General features: G+C 36.1%; 1 protein-coding gene across 8 annotated transcripts in view; it reads left to right on the top strand.

Moving 5' to 3' along the window:
- BTBD8 (BTB domain containing 8) overlaps positions 1–24759 on the top strand; it is a 161762-nt gene that overhangs the window by 80094 nt on the left and 56909 nt on the right. For 6 of the 8 annotated variants that reach the window (XM_007480323.3, XM_056815354.1, XM_056815355.1 and 3 more), the window contains 2 exons: positions 15004–15084; positions 18703–18799. In XM_007480323.3, coding sequence (XP_007480385.3) covers positions 15004–15084; positions 18703–18799 — 178 coding nt within the window. Of the gene's footprint in view, positions 1–2623; positions 2784–15003; positions 15085–18702; positions 18800–24759 lie in introns of those variants that run through there. The other 2 variants (XM_056815358.1, XM_056815360.1) reach the window with 2 other exon arrangements.

The raw sequence follows: 24759 nt of genomic DNA, 5'->3' as shown, positions 1-24759 counted from the left end.
ATAAAACTACTATAAAGTCATTTTGATTTGAAATATTAATTTCGTTGACCACATTCTCTTATATTTAGTCCAACCTTAATTTTTAACCCTTAAGGTTTGTAAAGTGATTAACAACATTTCATTTGATTCTGAAAACAAACCTCTAGGTGAGGTGCTATAGATATTGTTATCCCCATTTTACAGATGAGGAAACTGAGGCTCTGGTTAGTTAAATGACTTCTCTCAGTCATATACAAGATCTGAATCTGGGTCTTCCTTGATGCGAAGCCTAGTATTCTCAATACTGTATCATGTTGCACAGTCTCTCATAGGCCCAAAGGGAAGAATGTCACTCCATACTATTCATTAACAAGCATTGATGAAATACCTATGTGTGATATGCCATGCCCTGTGCCAGATACTGTGGATACAAAGACTAAAAGAAACATTCCTGGCCCTCAAGGAGCATGCATTCTATTAAGGAAGAGAATATATTGGCATATGCAAAAGAAAGATCCTATATTACTTGACTGCAACCAAATAACCAGCTGAATACCCCTCAAAGTACACTTTTCACTGTGACTCATTGTCCTTTCAACCTTGCCTTGTCAAGTGGGTATAACTAAAGCTTTCAGCCACCCTTTATTCTTTGTTTTCTCATGTCCTGTGACTAAGAAGGTGTATTACTGTGTGGTGTTTGTACTGTGCCTGAATAAAGCGAGGGAACATCTCCAGTCTAAAGATGCTTTGTGTATCCTTTTACAGCCCATTTCTTTCAGTTGTTTCTGAAAAGGAAAGTTTCTTTCTAAACTTCAGTATCCCCACACTGACTACACTCTCCTTTGGGGAGTCAGTTCATCACTATACTCCTTGAGTCTCTTCACCTCCTCCTGTTCTCTTGTCCAACACCAACCCCGGACTTCTCCACTGTCTGCTGTCTTCACGCCTACACCTTACCTGGGCCTTCCCTGCAGCAGTCCTTTAGGACAATGCCTGATACATGACAGATGCTCAGTTAGATGCTTGTTCCCCTTCTATTTGCCTCTAATGGGCTTGCTATTCTAAATGCTTTCAGAATGATGACCATGGCGATGTTGATGATGACAACAGTTCTAATAACTAATATTCAGCTTGTACTTTAAATCTGCAGAATTCTTCACATATGTTATCTCATTTTAGCCTTACAACTGACTCGGACAGATAGATATCTCTTTTATCTTGGTTTTACAAATGAGGAAACTGAGGCCTAGAGAGGGTAAATGCCTTGCCCAGGGTCCCACTGCTAGTCAATATCTGAGACTAGATTCAGTCTTAACTCTTTCTCTGTCCAAGTTTAACACTCTACGCACTGCACTATCAGCTTCCTAAGTCACCACACTCTTAGGACCTTGTCTCATAGTTCACTGAAAAAACTGAAGCCACCTGTCAGAGAACTCTCTCTCCTTCCCTTTCCTCTCTTTGTGTCACTCAAATATCATATTCTCTCTCTCTCTCTCTCTCTCTCTCTCTCTCTCTCTCTCTCTCTCTCTCTCTCTCTCTCTGTATATATATATATATATATCATTCATTACTCTTTCAGATAAAGGGGTGGCCCTTCTTCCTATGGCAGATTCTTTCATATGCACCCTTAATCTTGTTCCAGCCATCTTCTCCAGCACATTGCTGCTTCTTTCATTCCTGCACTCCCCTTCATTATCAATCTCTGCCATTCTACTGGCTGCTTCCTTGCTGCCTACAAACTCAATCATTTCCCCTCATCCTTAATTAAGCCCTCATTTGGTTCAACCATTCCCTCTAGTTGTCTTCCCCTTTATGGAATATTGCTTCCACCTTTTTTCCTCTTGCTGCCTTTTTTTAAAGTCCTTCTTAGCCCTCTCACCTTTCATCTTAGTATCAATACTGTATTGATTCTAAGGTTCCAAGGCAGAAGGAGCAGTAAGGGCTAGGCAATGGAAGTCAAGAGTCTTTTGTAGGGCCACACAGCTAGGAACGGTCTGAGGCAACATTTGAACCTAGGACCTGGCCTGTCTCTAGGCCTACCTCTCAATGCAATGAACTACCTAGCTGCCCCATTTCACTGCCTTTTAGATGGAGTCTGGCTTCTGATATCTTTCAACTGAAACTGCTTTTTCCAAAATGATCTCCTAATTGCCAGATTAAATGGCTTTTTCTCAATCTTCATCCTTCTTGATCTCAATATATATCTCTCCTCTGCTGGATACTCTTTCCTAATAATCCTCCTTCTCACCTCACTGCCTTTTTGTAGCCTCTTGCTGGATCTTTATTTAGGCCACACCCACTAACTGCATGTCCCTCAAGAGTGTAGCTGGGGGTCTTTCTCTTTTCATTCTATGCCAGGAGTTCTTAACATGGGATCCATGAACCTACCCTTGGATAGATTTCAGGGAGTCCTTGAACTAACCTTTTACTGAAATTTAGCATTTCCTTCAGTTACAAATGTAGGTGACAAACCAAAGTAGCATTAGCAATATCTGTGATTTTTTTTCCCCTAGCAGAAATCACTTATAATTTACTCTCACATTTTAGTTGTTGTAAATATCTCAAAATATTATGTATTCTCATCAGTACTTCAGAATTACTACAGATATTAGATCCCATGTGATCACAATCTTCCTGTCTGCAGACACTTGTGCACCTTACCTGAGCAACTATCAGGCAACTGACCAGGTCTGATTGTTCAACCCTAAACAGTGATGTCACATGTTTTCATACTGGTGCCACAGACATCTTCATTGCTTTCCAGTATTCCTTTTCTACAGTTGTTTATTGATTCATGGAAGAGGGTAAGTTGCTTTCATTGTTTATTAGCCTTTTGAAAAACTTGACAATTAAAATGAGGATTCTTAATTTGCCCTGTGGCATATATATATATATATGCAAATATATATATATATATAGAGAGAGAGAGAGACAGACAGACAGACAGAGACAGAGAAAGGACAAATTCAAACATATCTGATAGTTGAAACAACTTGAAATGTGTAATTTAAAGTAACTTATTATTACTAACAGATTGCACAGTGATATGGATCATGCACAATGTTGTCATTTTCTTGAATTGATAGGTTCTTTGCCCTTTTCCTACATATATCATTTGTGTTACAAATGTAAAGTCACAAATATATTGTACAAGTAGTATTTGTATATCATTATTCCATGAAAATACTATGCATTTTGAAAATACCTTCATGAAAAAAAACAAACTGTCAATGATATCAGAAATAAGAATCACTATTTCTAGGAAACCAAAGGAAGCCAGGCATCTCCACTTGCAACAGTAACCAGATTCCAGGGAGGAGGTGACTTAAGCTACTGCTATAATCCACATGTCCATTGTATGATTAAAGGCCAATAAAAATTTAAACTTTGGATAGATTGTAAAATCTATTTTACTTGTCATAGAAGTTTCCAATTATCTTACACTATATCTAACACATTTCTGTGTATATTTATCAATTATTAAAACCATAAAAGATAATGAGTTTCAAGAAATCAATTGAATCAAATATTTTAGCTTTTTAGATTTTTTTTATAGACATAATTTAGGTTGAAATGTTGAAGAAAAAGGGAGTATGACAAAAACTATATTGTATAATTTTGCTTGCATTAATCAGTATGAGTGGACACAAAAAACAGTGGGGTTTTTTTGGGGGGGGGATTCTTGTGAATACAAACTTGGAAGCAGCAGAGTTGAAAAAGCACCTTCTGACTGCTTGTCCTGAAGATGCTTTGAAGATCCCAGGTCTTTTCATGCTAAGAAAGCTCAATTTGAAGACCCTGTTGCCCTTCCAGCACTGCATCTGTCATTATAAAAAGCTTTTCTTAAGACATCCTAAAAGATTGCTTGCTGGATTGCCAGCCAAAGGAAGCCCCCACTAGTGCAGAAGTTTTAGTAAAGCAATGTACACTAGGAATGGTTGTGCTGGTTTGCAGACTAATTTGGGACGGGGTTAGGGGGATGAGGGAGTTCGTAATTTCATTGTTAGATGATGCAATACTCTTTTGAATACTTGAAATTTTTTTGAATATTTTTTTAAGCAGGTGATGGAGAAATTGCAGGTCTTGTTCCCATTCTGTGTGCAGCTGGATGAATTGGCAGACTTATTTCATTGTTGCCAGTTCCTTATTTTTGTTCACTATTTGTATATTGATGCCATCAATAAAAATTCTTATTTTGTGAATTCTTTTTGGAAAATAGAAAAGCCATTAACATTTAGGAAATAATAAAAGGTTTGTGGTTTTTTTTAATTTGTCAAACAAAACTTTGACTAGAAAGAAGACTATCCTACTTTTTGCATAGATGGACTTTCATGTAGGAACTTCCTCATATCATTGTTATTCACAGCTTTTTACCAAATGTGAATGGGAAGCAAAGATTATTCTAACAATATTAAAAGTTTTGTCAACAGACATGAAGCAGTCAACTTCATCAGAAGCAAATTTAAAAGATTATGTCAAGAAATGGGCACTAAATATAAAGTACTTCTCCACAGATATTTGCTGGATTTTGAGAGGACAAGTCTTTAAGTGTTTGTTTGCACAAAGGGGAGAAGTTTTACTTTTTTTTTTAACTCTTACTTTCTGTCTTAGTAGCAACTCTAAGACTTAGAAGGCAAGGGCTAGGGGGGCATCTGGGTGGCTCAATGTATTGAGAGCCGGGCCTAGAGACAGGAGGTCCTAGGTTCAAATCTGGCCTCAGACACTTCCCAGCTGTGTGACCCTGGGCAAGTCACTTAACCCCCACTGCCTAACCCTTACTGCTCTTCTGCCTTGGAACCAACACATAGTATTGGTTCCAGGATAGAAGGTTTGGTTTTAAAAATAAAAAAAGAAGGCAAGGACTAGGCAGTTGGGGTTAAGTGACTTGCCAACGTCACACAGCTAGTAAGTGTCTGAGTTCATATTTGAACCCAGGTCTTCTTGACTTCAGACCCAACATTCTGTTGTTGTGTCCAACACAACATAAAAAGACATGGGTTTTAACCTGTGAAGGGAACCTTGGACACGACAGACAGACAGAGACAAAGAGAGAGAAAATGCAGAGAAACACTTGTAGACTAGTGTTGGGAGTAGCCTGAAGCCTCTCCTCCCAGGAGTTGGAGTCTTGTCTATTTGTAGATCTACCCATTAGATTAGGAGCAAGTCTTTTTTCTTTTTTTTTAAACCCTTACCTTCTGCCTTGGAACCAATACTGTGTGTATTGGTTCCAAGGCAGAAGAGTGGTACAGGCTAGGCAATGGGAGTTAAGTGATTTGCCCAGGGTCACACAGCTGGGAAGTGTCTGAGGTCAAATTTGAACCCAGGACCTCCCGTCTCTAGGCCTGGCTCTCAATGCACTGAGCTACTCAGCTGCCCCCAGGAGCATGTCTTGATAAGAAATACAATAGATCAAGGTTACAACTTATGTTTCCACAAAGATAATAAAAAAACTGTTGATGCCCTACAGTTCTTCCTAACTTTATGATTCTAAAAATAGGTTACAATAGACATATATGATTTCCTGGAAAGTATGACATACCATGGACTTCATTGAGCTTATTTTGCAATGTATTTTATCTATAATATCCTGTTCCTAACTTGCAAGTTGTGTGCTTTTGTAGATTATGAGAACTTTTCTTTGTGGCTTTTGGAAAGCTGAGAGATAAGGAATCTGCTTACTCCAAAGATTTCGGGAGGTTAGGAGGATGTGTTTCTTTTTTTTTTTTAACTTGACATGTATCTCAAAACTTTATTCTTTTTTGTTTGTTTTAAACATTATTTTATTTGGTCATTTCCAAACATTATTCATTGGAAACAAAAATCATTTTCTTTTCTTCCCCCTGCCCCCCCACTTCTCCCATAGCTGACACATGATTCCACTGGGTATCACATGTGTTCTTGAGGAGGATGTGTTTCTTTTGAGAAAGAGCTAAATTAAGTTTATTTAGTGCCTTGAGAATTTAACCTGAAATCAGTTCTTTTATTGAAGGTTTCAAGTACATATTAATCCTGTTAATTTCCAAATATGATCATAACAAGAAAATCTCCTTTACAATTAAATCTTGCTTTCACTGTCCCTCAACCATTGTCTTTTAGGATCAACTTTGACCATATTTTTATAATCTCAGGATTCATCAGTTCTGCTACCTTCACGCTGTCCACTGTATCACCTAGCTGTTCCTATTTTATTTTATTTTATTTTATTTTATTTTATTTTATTTTATTTTATTGTTTTAGAGAAAAAAACTACTTGGATACTTTGAAAGAAAGGATTTTATCCATTGGTTGGCTTGCCTGGAAATTATTTCTAACCATATGATTGAAATAAATATTTTGGTTCAAAGTCCTAAAGTCAACATTATAGACCTGAATGAAAAAAATCTCAATATTTCTTGGCTAACATGCCAATATGGAAGAAAAGAATAGAGGCTAGCATCCTTATAAATTTTCAAATGCTGAAGAAAGTATTTTATCACGATGAAGATGAGATACAAAATCCCCTTGCCTATTTTTTAGAAATGAGAAATCTACACACACCTGGAAATAGTTTAGAACTCTTTTCAAAAGTTTTTCCCTAACTTGACATTAAAGTTAAACTATGAATTTGAGATCCTTTTTTTTCCACCAATATAAACTGTATTGAAGATGTTGACCCACCCAAAGATGAACTCATTGCTTGTAGGACCAAAATAGCTACAATTGGAGTTTAGCTTAACTATCCTAAAATTCTGATGTTCCTCAATATTACCCTATCCTCACCTTTTAAATTTGGCCACGGAAACTTTAGTTTTATTTTCAACAACATATCTTTCCAAATTGGGATTTTCAGTACTTATAACCATCAAAGCAAAAAAATCAAAATAATTTGGATATCCAATATAAGTTCATGTTGCCTTGTTAAAGACCACTCCAAAGTTTTAATGTTCTTATTCAAACTAAGCAACATATTTCACATTGGTAACTTTAAGAAAAATCAAATTCAATTTTAATTTATATTGTAATTTAATATATTTAAATGCATTATCTTATTATTTAGCACATGAATAAAGAAACATATATTACTATTCTCTTTTAAAATATTTTGATAACTATTAAATATAATGGATTCATTCAAGTGGGTCCATGATACCAAAAAATGTTAAGAACCTAACCTTACTCTAATTCATTTGGTGATGTCATCAAACATCATGGGTCTATTATTATCTTTATGTAGATAATGAAAGAGCTATATGTAGCCCTACTCATAACCTCTGTGAACCTGAACTTACACTCTTATCCCACACATCAAATGTGTTGCCAAGTCATTTTTACCTTCTTCTCTTTGTCTCTTTTAAAAATTTCTTATTTTCCATCTTAGAACTAATACTGTATATTAGTTCCAAGGCTGAAAAGTGGTGAGGGCTAAGCGATAGGTTTAAGTGACTTGGCCAGGGTCACCCAGCAGGAAGTGTCTGAGGTCAGATTTAAACCCAGGAATCCATGTCTCCAGGCCTGGCTCTCTATCCCCAGAGCCACCTAGCTGCCCTCTTCATCCTTTATATAGTCCCTTTTCATTCCCAGTCTATGATCTGGTATGAGCCATTATTGTCTTGGCCCCTCATACTTGAACAAGTCTTCAGGTTGATCTCCCTGCCTCACATCTCTCCCCACTATGGTCTATCCTCTACTTCATACCCAAAGTGACCTTCCTAAAGCAGAGCCCTGACCGTTTCACTCTCTCCACCCCCTGCTCCCTGTCAGTAAACCCAGTGACTCCCAGTTACTACTGGACCAAATATAAAATTTTGTCTGCCTCTTAAGTTTCTTCATAAGTTGGCCCCTTCCTGTGTGTCCAGCCTTCTCAGACTGCCACTCTTTATGTTGTCTACAGTCCAGCAACACTAGGTTCCTTGTGATTCTCAAACGTGAGACCACATCTTTTCACTTTTTATTCCCAATGCCTAGAGAATCCTCTTCCTCACTTCAGCATCTTGGTTTTCCTGGCTTTCTTTACGAGGAGACTCTTCTTTTGCAGAATCACTCCCATTCTCTTCTTTTGATCATTCCCATTCTCATCTCTTCAGATGACTTCCCATTTGTATTATATGTATCACGTATGTAGTTAATTGTTTCCCCATTAATTTTTACTTTTATTTATCTCCTTAGCACAGTGACCGGCACAGAGCCAGTTGCAACAATGCTTGTTGATTGCCAATTTGCAAAGCAGTTGTTTCCAAAAGTTTGATTGTTAATAGTTTGGTTAGTTAGTAGTTAATAGTTTCCTTTATAGCAAAAGTAATTAGATTTCTGGGTTTTATTTTCAGATAGGGAAGATGCTAGGATTAAGAGGGATTGGGAAAGGCTTCCTAGAGAAGGTGAGGTTTTAATTGAGATTTGAAGAAAGCCAGAGAAGACAAGAGGTGGAAATGTATAGGGAAGAGTATTTCAGGTATGGGCAACAACCAGAGAAAATTCTTGTAGCCAAGAGCTGGAATGTCTTGTTTGTGAAATAGCAAGGCAGCCAATGTCACCAAGAATACGTGGGGAGGGCAAGTGTAAGGCATAAGAAGATTAGAAAGATGGTAGGCCTAGGTTATAAGGAGCTTTGAATTCCAAACATAGGATTTTTCTAATTGATTCTGGAGGTGATAGGGAGCCACTAGAGTTTATTGAATTGTCAGACCTGCATTTTAGGGAAACTACTTTGGTGGCTCAGTGGAAGACAGATTACAGCAGGGAGACCTGTGGCAAACATACCAACTAGTAGATTATGAGAGTATTCCAGGTCTGAGATGATGAGGCCTGCACCAGCATGGTGAAAATATCAAGAGGGAAGAAGGCAGATTCAAGAGATAATTGCAGAGATAAAATCTATAGGCCTTGTCCATTGGCAACAGATTGGGTATGGTAGGTGAGTGATAGTGAGGGATCAAGGATGACGCCAAGATTTCAAGCCTAGGGAACTGGGAAGATGGAGCTTTAGTAACAGGGAAGTTTGAAAGGGAGGAGGGTTTGGGGAGAAAAAATGATGTTTGATTTTAGACATGACAGGTTTAAGATGTCTACTGGATATCCAGTTTTAGATATCTGAAAGGAAGTTGGAGAGGTGAGGTTAGGTGACCAGAGACTAGATTTTAAAATGAGCAGCATAGAGATGATAATTAATTTCATGGGACTTTCTGAGATCCTCCTGTGAAATGAGGACCCTTTAGAACCCCCATAGCCAGTAAGTCTGATTTGGATGAGGATCCTAGCAAAGAAGACTAAGGAATGACATATAGATAGGACGAGAAGCAGGAACTAGTGATGTCCTTAAAACCTAGAGAGAAAAGAATATCAAATAGAAGAAAATGATCTGCTATGTGAAAGGCTACTAAGTCGTCTCCTGCCTCAGCCAGTGGTGAGTAAAGGTGCAGCCAGTTCTAGAAAGGATGGCTAGGACATGTCATCAGTGTTTTCCAGAAGATCAGGGGAGTAGGGAAGATTTAAAATAAAAGCATATTTGTTACCTATGGTACAGGCTCAACACAAATAATGGGTATCATTTTGTTGGAATTTGGGGGTCAGAGCAATGAGGGAGATAGGGATAAAGAATCAGGTGATGTGGGATGGAGGATGTGGTTTGGATGATGACCTACAGGAGTTCAGAATCATTGGCACATGTAGAGTATGACCAGGCTTGAGCATGTTAATAAGAAAAAAGTTCTTCTAACAAGAGGAGATAAGCAGGGATCAAGCCTTAGCCTTAGAGGTTCAGACCTTCACACATAGCACTAAGGGCATCCACCTGCCAGAAGAGAGGCATTATTTGAAAGACAAGCTAATGGAAAGCCAGGCATCATTTAAAAAACTCACTGTTGGGACCCTCTCCATACCACTCATTTGTCTCATAAGCCCCTACAAAAGAATACAGAGCCTACTAACAGTACCTTACTGTTCCTGACCGTGAGTAGGACGGAGGCTGTTTACAACATGGGTAGGGGTAAGCATTTCCATCTTCTCCCCATATGTACCACTTCTATCCCCTGTTCTGGATGACTTTTGTGTGTGTGCTACTGGACTGCACTGCCTGGTTGTCCTTATCTCTGTAATACCCCTTGCAAGGCTAATAAACAAGTGTGATCAGCATTCTAGGTGACCTCTTCATAACCAGTGGCCAGAGAGCAGGGTGATTTCAAAAGCATTCACTAGAACCTAAGCACAAGAAGGGGGTCCTGTGGAGGACTTCAAAGGCTGCAGGTGAAATCTTGAGGAGTAATGGATCATATATAAGGTGCTACAGTGCTGTTCTAGTTGCATGCATTTTTAAGTTGCAGACTTGCCTATTAATATTAATGTTAATTAATTGTAGTGCGTCTTGTAAGGATGATTTTGGGGGGCAAATTAAGTATATTTAATACCAGATAATTAAAATACATAGTATAACCCCCTACTCTTTGTTTTTTTGTTCTTCCCTACTGAAATCATCCTTGAAGGTCCTTAGCAACTTTGTAAAAGTCAGGTTTTTATGAATTTTCATTCTTTTAATCTATCTATGATATTTAGGTAGGAAGGAAGGAAATAAGCACTTATTAAGCACCTACAATGTGCCAAGTCTTGTGCAAAGAACTTTATAGTTATCTCATTTGATCCTCATGACAACTCTGTGAGGTAGATGCTATTATTATCCTTATTTGAGAATTGAGGTAACCCAGGCAGACAGGTTAAGTGGCTTGCCAAGGGTAACTTAACTGGGGCTTGGGTCTTCCTGATTCCAGGCCCAGCACCCTAATGTAGACCATCGAGTTCAATTTTCTCATTTAATAAGGGAGGAAGTTCGTCCCAGAGAAGTTAAAGGGCTTATCCCAGGTCATATAGCTAGTTAATGGCACATCTGAAGCTAGAAACCTTATTTGTTCTGTGTGTCAATTCCTGAATTATAAGATCCCTACCAGAACCCTGATCTTCATGCATTTTGGGGTAAGAGGAAGGCCTTCAGGATAGAGCAAGATCCAATTGAGGGCAACTTCGGTGCTATGTTATTGGAGAACCTGCATGTTCCCAGAGAAGACCAAATCATTCCAGAAGATGTGGCATAATGTGCTTTACAAATGGTCTGTCCTTAGGAGCAGCTAAGTAGCACAGTAGATAGAATGCCAGAACTGAAGTCAGAAGGACCTGCATTCAAATGTGCCCTCAGATACCTCCTAGCTGTATGATCCAAGGCAGGTAACTTCATCTCAGCTACCTAACTCTTGCTGCTCTTCTATCTTTAATACCAAGACAGAAGGTCAAGGTTTAGGAGGGGGAAATAGATAAATATTCTATCTTCACAACAGCCCCGGGAGGTAGGTTCTTTTATTACCTCCAGTTTATAATTGAGGAAACTGGAGTAGGCAGAGGTTAAGTGACTTGCCTAGGGTCACACAGCTAATGTCTAAGATTAAACTTTAACTTGGGTCTTCCTGAACCCAAGTCCAGCACTCTACCCATTGTACTATCTATGTGTACATTGTCCAGAAATACCAGTGCCAACAAGGTACATGAAGACTTAGCCCCTGCCATTGGGAAACGCCACTTGTATGAACAGATCTTGGACTTTAAGACTATAAAAGGTTCTTTCCTGCCCCTCACCCCCAAGCTGGGCAGATAGCCATAGGCATAGCCTCCATATTAAAAAGTCCTCATTCCCATCAACTTTTGGTCAAGGTATATTGGAGATCTTCTGACTTGTCTGTTTCAGGATTTAGCTTTTATTTTGTCTGCCTGGTTCAAATTTGCCCAAATTTGTGATTCTATCTGTGACCCAAGTTCTGTCCTAATAGTGACTACATCAGCTTTAAAATGCTGTATGGTATGATGAAAAGGATTGGGTATAAAATCTGATTACAAATTCCATACATGGTCAACTCTCTTAACCTCACTGAGTCAATTTCTTCATCTCTAAAATATAGATTATAATACCTGTACTATTTATCTTGCATTTTATGAGGATCAAATGAGATAATGGATATAAAATGCTCTTTAAACCTGAAATCACTACATAAATGTCAGCTGTTATTTTTCTAGTAAAATTATATTCTTCTTTAGGCTATGGATTACATTTTAAACATTTCTCTATTCTTTCCATATAAATATTTTATGGATGGGGTCTAGATCATTGAAAGTAAGCTAGACACTACTATTTTCTTAGCATGACTGTTTGGCATCTGAGAAGGGTGATTTAAAAGCTATATTCCTCTGTTAAATAGGAGAGGATACTACCTGAGCTCTAAAATACGTTCTAATCCTTTAAATGGATGATCATGTTGGCGCCTTACATCGTCTAGAACCTAAGAAGGCATCAAGTCCAGTCCATGCCCACGCATGAATCCCCTCTCCATACTTGAGTCATTCAGTCTTTATAGCCTCCTGCCATAGCCCATTTTATTTTTGTACAGTTCTCATTTTTAGAAAGCTTTTCTTTCTCTCAGACCTAAATGTGCTTTTCTGTTACTTTTACCCATTTCTCCAAGGTTCACCCTCTGAAGCCCAACAGAACAACACTGTTCCCGCCTGCAGGTGGCAGTCCTTTGACTACTTGGAGAAAACAGTCAGGTGTACCTTAAGGCTACACATCTATTCCTCCTTTGACATCCTTATATGAGATAATGTAAAATGTTGTGTGTGTTAGAAAGCACTAACTGATGTTAGCTAGCTATGGTGATTACTGTTTGAGCATATTTAAAGGACAAAGAAAAAACTAATTATGTGTGTATGTATGCTTATTAGGTAGAACAAGGCTGGGGGCCAGTTGTGATGGAGGAAGAAGGTTTGTTGAAATGCTTGGGAGTTTTCTGAGCAGTATAGTTTGGGACTGATCAGCGAAAAAGCAGACAGAGGAAGGTGACGAGGATGGCACATCTATGTCATTCAATGATTGATTGAAGGAAGTGGGGAAATTTAGGTGGGGAAAAAAGACTTGGGTGGAGATGTAATATCAGTCTTTACATATGTGAAAGGCTGTCACCTTTTGGCCTTAGGTGGCAGAATCAGGATGGAAATACAACAAAGATGTATTTGATGTAACATGATGTCAGGATAAACCAACCATGGATCAGACCTGTTGAGGAGGGAAGTAAGGTACTTTGAGAGGTAGTGGACTAGAAGACATAGATGATGAACAAAACTCAAATGTTATGTAGTAGTTCTTTTTCAGGGATAGATAGGACTAGCTGGCCATGAAAGATGTTTCTGATGTTCTCTGCCATTAAAGCTTATTTCCTTTCACATGCGGAGCATCCAGAAGTAGATACAATAATACTCCCAACTCTCTCTGGCTAATAAAAAACAAGGTAGAAGAGGACATTATTGGCCAACTGAAGATCCACATTGGAACCCCAATGTTGAATTAGATTACACAAAACTAAACCAGACCAGAGAAGCATTATTGACAGCCATGAGAGCTTGCTCTGATAGACCTGGAAAATGGTCAAAATTTGAAAAAACCCGACAACATATTGATGAAACACCCTCCCAGTTTATGGACAGACTTATTGATGTAGGGAATACATATATGGACCTTGATTTGTCCAGAGAAAGAGACATTAGACAACTACGTAGATGATTTGTTAAGAATTGTTGTTCAGTGGTAAAGGACTACTTTAAAACTAGCTGCCCTAATTGGGACTCTATGGACCTAGATGAACTAAGGAGAGTAGCAACCTATGTTTATAAAGGTCGTGTAAAAAGACCTGAGGAAGATGATACATCAGTGGAAGATTTAAAGAAAGAAATTGAAATGTTAAAGAGACACAACTTGATCTTTGTCGGACAGGGAACAATGGAAATCTAAACTCCCCTTTCCCCAAAACTTTGCCTTTGTTAATGCTGCCTTAGATTAAGCTAACTGTTTTGGCTGCCATCTTACATTTGACTTACAGTCTACTATGACCTCCAGTTCTTTATTTTTTTTTTATAAGAAAAACTGTCTGTCTACACTTCTTTCATCCTGTGCTTTTACATTTGAATTTTTTTACTCCAAGCCTAGGGTTTTGTCTTTAACATCATTGCTAGCTCTGTTGCAATATTTTTATAGTCTTATTCTGTCATGTACTATGTTAGCTTCCCCCCCCCCCCTCCAGTACATCCAAACTAATAATAGGTTATGTAATCTTTAAGCTAGTTCATTTGTAACCAAAGAAAATAAAGCACCAATGTTCTTTCTGACCAAACTTTTTCTTGCTTTTTAGATCTTTTCTCCTCTGAATATTTCATAATCAGTATTTATTTACTACTATGCTCAAATAAATGTGTGCATGTATATGTACATGTTAATCATAATAGATTAATCTATATGTAGGAAGTAATATTTTTAAAATACTAGCGAAAATTTCAAGGAAAGAGAAAGCATCTTGATCTATATTTTACTTGGGAATTAACCTTTGCATAACAATAATATTCTCTATAGATTCTTCATAAAAAATCCACCCAATGTCCCTCTTGTTCCTTTAATGTTTCAGGGGTACCAGTTTAACAATTGCCATTTCTCAATAAGTTAACATATAGTGTTTGATTTTATCACAATCAGTTACATTTTATGACATTTTTTTAACCCTTACCTTCCCTCTTAAAATCAATACTGTGTATTGGTTCTAAGGCAGAAGAATGGTAAGGGCTAGGCAATGGGGGTTAAGAGACTTGGCCAGGGTTACCCAGCTAGGAAGTGTCTGAGGCCAGGTTTGAACCTAGAACCTCCCATCTCTAGGCATGGCTCTCAATCTACTGAGTCACCTAGCTGCCCCCTATGACATTATTTTAAGAGTATTATACATGATAATAATGGTTTTAAAGGTTTATTTATATACATAGTTATAACTAGTGATTATTATAATGAGATTATATAATGAAATTATATGCATGGTTATTATTAACTATTTGGGGATTTCAACTACTAGAATTTTCTCTTATAATATTTTATTAAAAGAAAAATTTTTATGAAATAATACTTCTGTATTTGAATGAAATGTTAATGAAATATAATAAAATTATTCCAAGATACATGCTAATAGCCCTTTTATTTTTCAGTGTAAAACCAGTAGAAATGAATGTCATGATGCATTTTATTTATGGAGGAACACTGGATTTTCCAAGTAAAGTTAATGCAGGGTATGTATGTATTTATGTTTTTAGATTATTTGATTCTTTGTTTCTGTCTTAATGGATTACATGTTTAGAACTAATAAGACAAACACCAATTTAACTGTTTTTGTTTTATAAACATCACTTTTACTATTTTAAAAAATATATCCAAAACATGCTTTTAAAAGTCCTAGAAATTATGCTACTTTGATGGTTTAATAGTCATATGAATTAATGTTTAACAATCTTTTCATATCTATAAGAAAGCATTTTTATAATAGGATAAGTTTCAACTTCTTTACATATATAGTTTTAATTAACATTAAAACATTAAACTTTGTGAATTTGGAACTGAAATGTTAGTATCTAATTGTATTGAATTTTAGATTGATTTAGCCTTTAAAAAGAAAAAAAACACCCTTGAAGATTAGGCTTATTTGGTAATGCAAGTATTAAGGTTGTCATGTCAGTAAGGCATTTATTATACCACACAATTCCAGTTCAATGAATTGCCCATCTAATTTACTAAAAAGCTTGAAATTCCACCCTCCCTTAATCATTTTTTCTCAGGGCTTGTTTTTTTGTTTGCATGCTAGCTCAAAAGAATAAAAAAAAAAGAATAAAAAAAATTAAACTCATGAAATTGATTTTCCCTTTGATATTATTCTATTTCCTTTATTAATATATTCCATTGATGAAAATTCCATGAAAGGGTTGGATTGAAACTTGAAAGTTTGCCACCATAAACCTATGAAAATTTCACTTTGTTAAAAAATGACAAACATTATGTTTTCTGCATAGGGAGGTCTTTTATGCAGAGTCCTGTGCTAGGTGTTGAGAGAGGCAACAATAGATTCAGTCCCTTACCTCATGAAGCTTACATTCTAAAAGAGAAATATGATACAACCAGCTGTAATGCAAAATAATAAAAGTACATGAAGGGAATAAGCAAATGGTATGTGAAAACAATGGAAGAGAAAGGGACTTAGCAACTTTGGACATCAGGTAAGGTGTCCTATAGGAGATGCCATTTAATTTTGACTTTAAAAGAATGTGAAGAATTCAATAAATAGGGAGTGGAGGGAAGGAGGTTTGGAGGGAGTGATTCCATTTCATAGAGGAATGAGCCATATGAGCAAAGAACATGAATAGTTTGGCTGGAATACAAATTATATGGAGACGAGTAGTAGGAGAAAGTTGGGAAAATAGGGTGGTCATAGGTAACAGACACCGAGGAACTCTTGACAAAGGAGTATGAACTTTAATTAGTGGCTGTTTATTTTTTTGAGTCAAGGAATTAATGCTATGACTGAACAGAAAGTAAATTTGAAGGAAAAACTATAGGATACTCTTACTTAAAAATTTTTTTTTAATTTCTTAATTTTTGCCTTAGGTAAGGGCTAGGCAATGGGGGTTAAGAGACTTTTAAGAGACTTGCCCAGGGTCACCCAGCTAGGAAGTATCTGAGGTTAGATTTGAATCCAGGACCTCTTGTCTCCAGGCCTGCCTCTTTAGCCACTCATATGCCCCCTATAAGATACTATTTCAATGGTCCATGTGAGTGATGATGAAGGTATTTACTTCTGGTGGCAGAAAAGAATAAATATGAGAAAAGTTGCAGAAATGGAATTTTCAGAATATGGCAACTGAATGAATAGAAGTAAGAAAAAGGGAATGAACCAAATAACTGTAAAAGCTACTTGTTCACAAATTTAAAATTTTGGTTCTCATAGTTCTTACTAAAATTGAATACATCTATGAATCCTTCTTGAATATCTACTTCTAAAAGATCACAGATTATCATCTCCCTACTTATTTAGCAAGCTTCTAGGTCATTTCTATTATAGCTGTTGTTGTTGAGATGGCAACTAATTTTAATGTTGAAAGGAGGTTGGCATATTGAACTTAAAGACTTAAAAAAACTTAAAGACAATTGAATTTAAAAGACAGAAAAACATCTCATACCTTTAATTAGCTCTGTGACTCTGGGCCAATCACTTACTAGCTCTGTGCCTCAATTTCTTATCTGTAAATAGGAATAACTGGTCTCACTGGCCTCTTCCAGCTCTAAATATGTACGTTCTTGGATGAGTCTTGTGTATCCCTTCATCATATGGGTATATAGTTTCATCATATCATCTCTCATTTTTTCTGTTGTTGCTTTGTAATTGTTTTCTTCTGTCTCTTTATATTTTATTTTGTCATCTATAATGTCAACTTCAGTAGATCAGGGATTTCATCTTCTACCTTTTATATGTATAGTTCTTGAAGGCCTGGAGTATTGTACTCAGCATAATTTTAGAATGAAAGGGGAAAAAAATAATTCTCTATCCACCTTCAAAAAATTATGATAAATTCTCCTATTCTAAAGTGCTTACCCTTTCATTTAGGAGGGATGTTGTTTATGATTTAATTGAGGTGAAGAGGGGAATTGTCCAGATCTGTGACTTTATTTGGCAGCCTTTAGGTTAAGTGACTTGCCCACTGTCACATCCAAGAACACCTTGTAGCGGGATCTTCCTGACTCTGAAGCTAGCTAGCTATATGCTATTTCTCCTCACCACCTCTTTTTGATTTAATTTAGCATTCTTTGTTTACAATTGAGGTTCAGTAACATTAGTGGATACAAAATGACTTTTCTCTAGACTGTAGTCATTGTGTCCTCTATGAAATGGTTCTATTGACCCTTTATAGTAAGCTTTTTTTGTATACTTTCAAAAAAAGAAAAAGCAAATCAAAATTGTCCATGAGTTGAAAGTTGCTTATTCAATGTTTTTTGTTGTTATAATTAAAGTAACTAATTCTGTAGCTTAAATATAGGACCTTTTCTTTAGCCTCCTTAAAAAATTGCCACCATTAAGGTAATATTTAGGAATGAGACTTTTATTCATAAGCTGAAATAAAAATGATATTCTAAAAAGTTGTTCTAGATTCAAGTTTTTCCTTCTAGCAATGTAGTTACATATTGCATTAGTCTCTGTGAATATTAATCTTTGTGTAAGGTGGATTGTAAAATGTCTTCTACTAAAGTATTTAATTAGTGTTTTATGGAAGAAAAGCTGTAGTTTGAATCAGAAATCTTTTGTTTTCCTTTTCGTGTTTTAAAAAAAAAGATGACAACAAAGAATACAAACCTACCAGGCTGATATTTTTAGGGCCATTGAAAAGCCCAGCAATTCTTTCTTTTTTCCTAGATGATCCTGCCTTTCCTCAGCCCTGTGATTCTTGAGCATTGAGGAGTTAATTCAAACTTGAAAAAGTATCGTCGATTTGCATTCCAGATTTGCCTTAAATTATTTTTTTACTGAGAGATTGTCTGCCTCTCTGTCCCATTAAATGGACTGTTGAATTCTCTTTCACTTTCCCTTTCCCTGGACAGATAACTTGTCCCTGAGAAGCACAAGAAATTGAGTTGATTTGTCTTCCTTTGTTCTATTTGTTCCCCTCTGATCAAATAGTTAGCATAGTAATCTATTCATTCATATGGCATCCATACTTACTGATGTCTACAATGAAACATGCATTTTGTTATTTAGGACAAAAAGAAGTGGGAATAATTTGTACTATGCTTGTTTTCTAAGAAAATTTTGTTTGTAATTACAAATTCTATTTGTCTGATTTTGATTATTACTATTTTTACTTTAGTCAAATACTGAACCTGGCAGATATGTATGGATTAGAAGGGTTAAAAGAAGTAACACTTTATATTCTTAAAAGAGACTACTGTAATTTCTTCCAGAAGGTATGTACCCTTTCTCTGAAATCTTATACAGACTGTGTAGACCTAAAATACCCAGAGGATTTTGAATTCCAAGAGAAAATAATGCTCAGCTCTAAGAGCATACTGTTCATAGGAAAAGGTATTCCCAGTTGGTAAATCAATCAGCTTTAAGAATTTAGCAAGCATTAACTTAGACTATCGTAAAGGAAAGTACCTGGAGTATATTATCTCAGGCCTTACAGAAATGCTATCACTAAGGTATGATGTAATGTTAAAACTTTATGGAGAGCTAATAGGAAATCAGTATTTCTTAATTTTTGTTTATTATATTGGGGATTGGAATGGCTCACTCTGTGTATCTAAGTATCCATGCAATACAATAAACATATTTTATGGGAAAGTTTTATTTTTACAGATGAATGTAGATAATTTCTATTTGTCAAAAAACAATTCCATGTAACACATTGTTTCCCTTTTTGCATTAGCTCTCAAATTTTTTAAAAAATTAAATATCTTTTACCGTTTATTTTTATATGAAATTGTTATTTTATTAATGCCTTATAATGAATAATATGGTTGTTGTTGAATATGTGGTTGTTATAGTTATTCCATTCTAGTGTAATTTTATTGTCTGGTTATTCTTTTCTACTTTAAAAAATTTCCATATTATTCATTTTTGCAAAGAGCAATCTTTTAAAACTAAAACCCCAAATCAAATTATACCCCTATAAACAAGTGATAAATCATATGTTTTTCTTCTGTGTTTCTACTCCCACAGTTCTTTTTCTTGATGTGGATAGCATTCTTCTAAGTTCCTAAGGAGTGTTCTGGATCATTGCATTGCTACTAGTAGCAAAGTCCATTACATTGGATTTTTCCACAATGTTTCACTTTCTATGTAGTGTTCTCTTGGTTTTGCTCATTTCACTCTGCTTCAGTTCATGGAGGTTTTTCCAGTTCATGTAGAAATCCTTCAGTTCATCATTTCTTACAGCCCAGTAGCATTCCATCACCATCAGATAACCACAATTTGTTTAGCCATTCCCCAATCAAGGGACACCCCCTCATTTTCCAATTTTTGCCACCACAAAGAGTATGGCTATGAATATCTTTGTACAGCCCTTTTTTATTATCTCTTTGGGGTGGAATCCTGGCCCTTTAAGCATAATTCCAAACTGCCTTCCAGAATGGTTGGATCAATTCACAACTCCAGCAGTAATGCATTACTATCCCAATTTTGCCACATCCCCTCCAACATGTATTATTTTCCTTTACTGTCATATTGGCCAATCTGCTAGGTGTGAGGTGGTACTCATAGTTGTTTTGATTCATATTTCTCTAAAAGGAGGGATTTAGAATACTTTTTCATGTGATTATTGATAGTTTTGATTTCTTCTTTGATTTCTTGTACATTTGACTTAGTTCTTTATAAATTTGAGAAATTACACCTTTGACAGAGATTTTTCTTATAAAAATTTTTTCTCAGTTTGTTGCTTCCTTTCTAATTTTGGTTGCATTGGTTTTATTTGTACAAAACCTTTTTAATTTAATATAATTGAAATTATTCATTTTACATTTTGCAATGTTCTTTCTTGGTCTTAAATTCTTTCCTTTCCCATAGATCTGACAAGAATACTATTTTGTTTTCACCTAATTTACTTATGATTTCCCTCTCTATATTTAAGTCATTTACCTGTTTTTAATTTATGTTGGTATAGGGCATGAGATATTGATCTAAAACTAAATTTTCCAAAACTTTTCCTATTTTCCCAACAATTTTTGTCAAACAATAGGTTCTTCTCCCCAAAGCTGGGATCTTTTGGTTTATTGAATGCTAGCTTGCTGAGGTCATTTACTCCAACTCTGTTCCACTGATCCACCCTTCTGTCTCTTAGCCAGTATTGTATTGTTTTGATGATCATTGCTTTATAGTACAGTTTAAGATCTGGTACTGCTAGGCCTCCATCCTTCACATTTTTTTTATCAAGGTCCCTTGATATTCTTGATCTTTTGTTCTTTCAGATGAACTTTGTTATGATTTTTTATAATTCCTTAAAAAAATTTTTTTTGGAAGTTTGATAGGTATGGCACTGAAAAAGTAAAATAATTTAGACAGAATTGTCATTTTTTTATTATATTAGCTTGTCCTACCCATGAGCAATTAATATTTTAAAAATTGTTTAGATTTAGTTTTATTTGTGTAGAAAGTGTTTTGTAGTTGTGTTCATATAATTCCTGAGTTTGTCTTGGCAAACAGATTCCCCAATATTTTATGTTGCCTAGAGTGATTTTAAATGGAGTTTCACTTTCTAACTCTTGATGCTGAGTTTTGTTGGAAATATATAGAAATGCTGATGATTTATGTGGGTTTATTTTGTACCTTACAGCTTTGCTAAAGTTATTCATTATTTCCACTAGCTTTTTAGTTGATTTTCTTGGATTCTCTAAGTATATCATATCATCTGCAAAGAATGATTGTTTAGTTTCCTCACTGCCTACTCTGATCCCTTCAGTTTCTTTTTCTTCTAATTGCTACAGCTTGAATTTCTAGTACAATGTTAACTAGTGGTGATAATGGGCATCCTGCAACATAGGGTAATAAGCTAGACTTATTATTCTACCCTCTCTTTCATTTATCTACTTTCACTCTCTCCACCTTTTTTGTGGAGTCATTTTGACTTGGGCTGTATTAATTTTAAAATCAGTGACCACAGTATTATCTTAAAATTCTCATATATTTTAGTCAAACCCTTAATTAAATTCCTTACATATCTTAAATGTTTGATACAGTTTACTTGTGAACCCAGCTGGTCCTGGGGGCTTTTTTCTTAGGAAGTTCCTTGATGTCTTGTTCAGTTTCTTTTTCTGAAATGGGATCATTTAAGTATTCTATTTCCTGTTGTGTTAATAGAGGCAATTTACATTTTTGTAAATATTCATCCATTTTGCCTAGATTGGCATATTTATTGTTCTATAAATGGGTGAAATAGCTCATAATAATTGCTTGAATTTCCTCTTCATTAGAGGTGAGATCACCCTTTTCATTCATGATACTGTTAATTTGATTCTCTTTTTTCTTTTTTTAATTAGATTAACCAATACTTTATTTTACTTGTTTTTTCAAAATACCAGCTCCTGGTCTTAATTTATTTGAGTTTAAGAGTTCTTTTAGTTCCAATTTTATTAATTTCTCCTTTGATTTTTAGGATTTTCAGTTTGGTCTTTATCTTAACGTTTTAATTTGTTCTTTTTTTCTAGTTTTTTTAGTTGCACGCCCAATTCGTTGATTTTTCCTTTTTTGTTAATATAGACACTCAGTCTATATTCCCCTGAGTACTGCTTTTGCTGTATCCCATAAATTTTGTTATGTTGTCTCCTTGTCATTCTCTTTAATGAAATCAGTAATTGTTTCTATGATTTGTTCTTTAACCCACTAGTTTTGGAGAATTAGATTGTTTAATTTCTAATTAATTTTTAACTTGCCTCTCTATGAATCTTTACTAATTATAATTTTTATTGCATTATAATCTGAAAAAGTTACATTTATTATTTCTGCTTTTCTGTATTTGTTTGTGATGTTTTTATGTCCTAGTACATGGTCAATCTTTGTATATGTACCATGTGCTGCCAAAAAGAAGGTATATTCCTTTTTATCACTATTCACTTTTCTCCAGATATCTATTAACACTAATTTTTCTAAAATTTCATTCACTTCTCTTACTTCTGAGAAGGACTGGTAGGCTGTAAGATCTAGGCAGAACCAGGATTGGGTCTATTCCACCTGTCCCTCTGAACTAGGAAGATCAAATCAATATGTAGTTTAGGGCCCTGTAATTTCTGACTACAGGAAGAAATCTACCATCCCATAATCATTTAGACTCTAGACAGCAGACCTCTAGTCATCAAGCTTCCAGACCTGCCAAAGACAAAAGAATTCCTTTTCTCCAAGAGATAATCCATTCAGTGTTAAGTCTGGCCTGGGGCTTGGAATGAGGTCAATGATAGCCCAAGTGAAAAATTCCACAGCTTTCTAACCAGCTATGGCTTCGGCAGCAGGCTTCTTTTAGACCCACTTGGCTCAGGACCAGAGACTTTTCTTCCTCTCCCTTCCATTTAGGGTGGTGATGATGATGATGTTCCCCTCAATTTATGCCCCTGCCTAGTTCAGGCCTTCATTGCCTCTTGTCTGACCTATCACCACAGTCCTCTGAGTGGTCACCCTTCCCTCTTTTCACCCTCTCTAATCAAGAACAAAAGCAAAACCTAAAGGGACTCTCTTGTTATCTCCTTATTTTTGGAAATGTAAACCTCTCCTAGTGTAGCACATTCTGCACCAGCTTTTTGACTGTCTGGTCACACTGCTGCAACTGTGTAACTTGTGGTCCACCAGTGCCCCTAGGGCAGTGGTTCTCAACCTTTCTACCGCCATGACCCCGCAATACAGTTCCTCATGTTGCAGTGACCCCAAATCAAAAAATTATTTTGGTGGCTACTTCAAAACTGTAATTTTGCTACAGTTATGATTCGGAATGTAAATATCTGATATGCATTATGTATTCTCATTGCTACAAATTGAGAGCTTGAGAACCGCTGCCCTAGGGCTTTTTCAGACACACAGCTGACTGTCTAGCCAGGTTTTTCTCATTCTCTGTTTGTGAAGATGAATTTGTTTAACTTACGTATATGACATTACATTTCTCTCTGAAGACTTTTTGCCTTGGTTTCTTTGGTTCAGTGTCTGTAGCCCAGAGGTGAAAAACATGGCCTACATGAAGCTTACAACATCCCCGATGGCAGACCAAGCCATATTCAAATGGAATTGGGAAATACTTAACAATATAAATAAAAATACAATAAAACATAGCATATAAACACATGATAGTTATAGAAAATGCTCTGAGGTCAGCTGAGAGGATGACTTTTTCTGCTATAGAGCCATCAGCATGATATAGTAGATAGCTGTGCTTTCCCCTCCCCTTTAGGGTTTGAATGATGTACTGTGTGCTCCTGTCCACCAAAGGCTTTGAACCTTTACAATAATTCAGAACTGATCACAAAATAAATATTTGCATGCCATTAGGACTAGGTGATGGGTATTGTTTTCTTTAGATTGAGGGGTATGGCAGAAGGCAAAAGGGATCAACGAGGGACACAGGGACACTTTAGAAGATTATTTTTCTAGAACTGGGCATTTTTTCCCTTTCTTTCTGATTTTAAATCTATTTTCTCTCCCCAAAAAGGAATTAGGTTCCCCTAAAAGAAGGTTATTATCCTACTATAATAATCATTATGGAACTCAAAGAGAGTGGAAGGAACTATAATGATAGAGTTGGGATGGGTATTTATTTAATGATTACTGCCTATATAATGATTCCCAGTAGAGACGGGGGGGTGGGAGGTGGGGGGGTGGGGGTGGACAAATGAGTGTGTATTTATGTTAAACTAACCAGAGTGCAGTGTGTCTTAAGTTACTCCCATGCTCATGCTTGTCTAACATTTTAAATGGATAAACTTTAATTTAGTTTTGTTTTAAGAGAGGCAGTGTGTTATAATAGGTAGAGAGCCAGACTCACAAAGACCTGGCTTCCAATTCCATTTTGACATATGTGAACCATGTGATTTTGATCAAGTCCCTCAGCCTCTCAGACAGGTCTCTCCTCACCCTAAATGCAGAGGAATTCCCAGCGTTATATGTACACTAAGGAAACATGAGGCCAGTCCAAAAAGTCATGTCATATTCTTAGTTGGGGGAGGTATTCTAGAACCAAACTCACAGCACCTTCAGAAGTGAGTCAGAAATATATGACCATATACAAGAGCCCTCCCAGTTAACAGTTGTGCAAAGAGACATATCAAAAGAGGAATTTTCTTTTTTTTTTGCAAGCAGCAGTGCTTTGAGCTGTACATCATGAAGTATTAGATAGTTAAATTGGACCATTGCTGTGCCTTATTAGATATGTGATTTCAGACTTAGAATAAGC

This window comes from Monodelphis domestica, chromosome 2, assembly GCF_027887165.1.
Source record: "Monodelphis domestica isolate mMonDom1 chromosome 2, mMonDom1.pri, whole genome shotgun sequence".
Classification (NCBI taxonomy): Eukaryota; Metazoa; Chordata; class Mammalia; order Didelphimorphia; family Didelphidae; genus Monodelphis; species Monodelphis domestica.
This window is presented reverse-complemented; position numbering and strand designations above follow the sequence as displayed.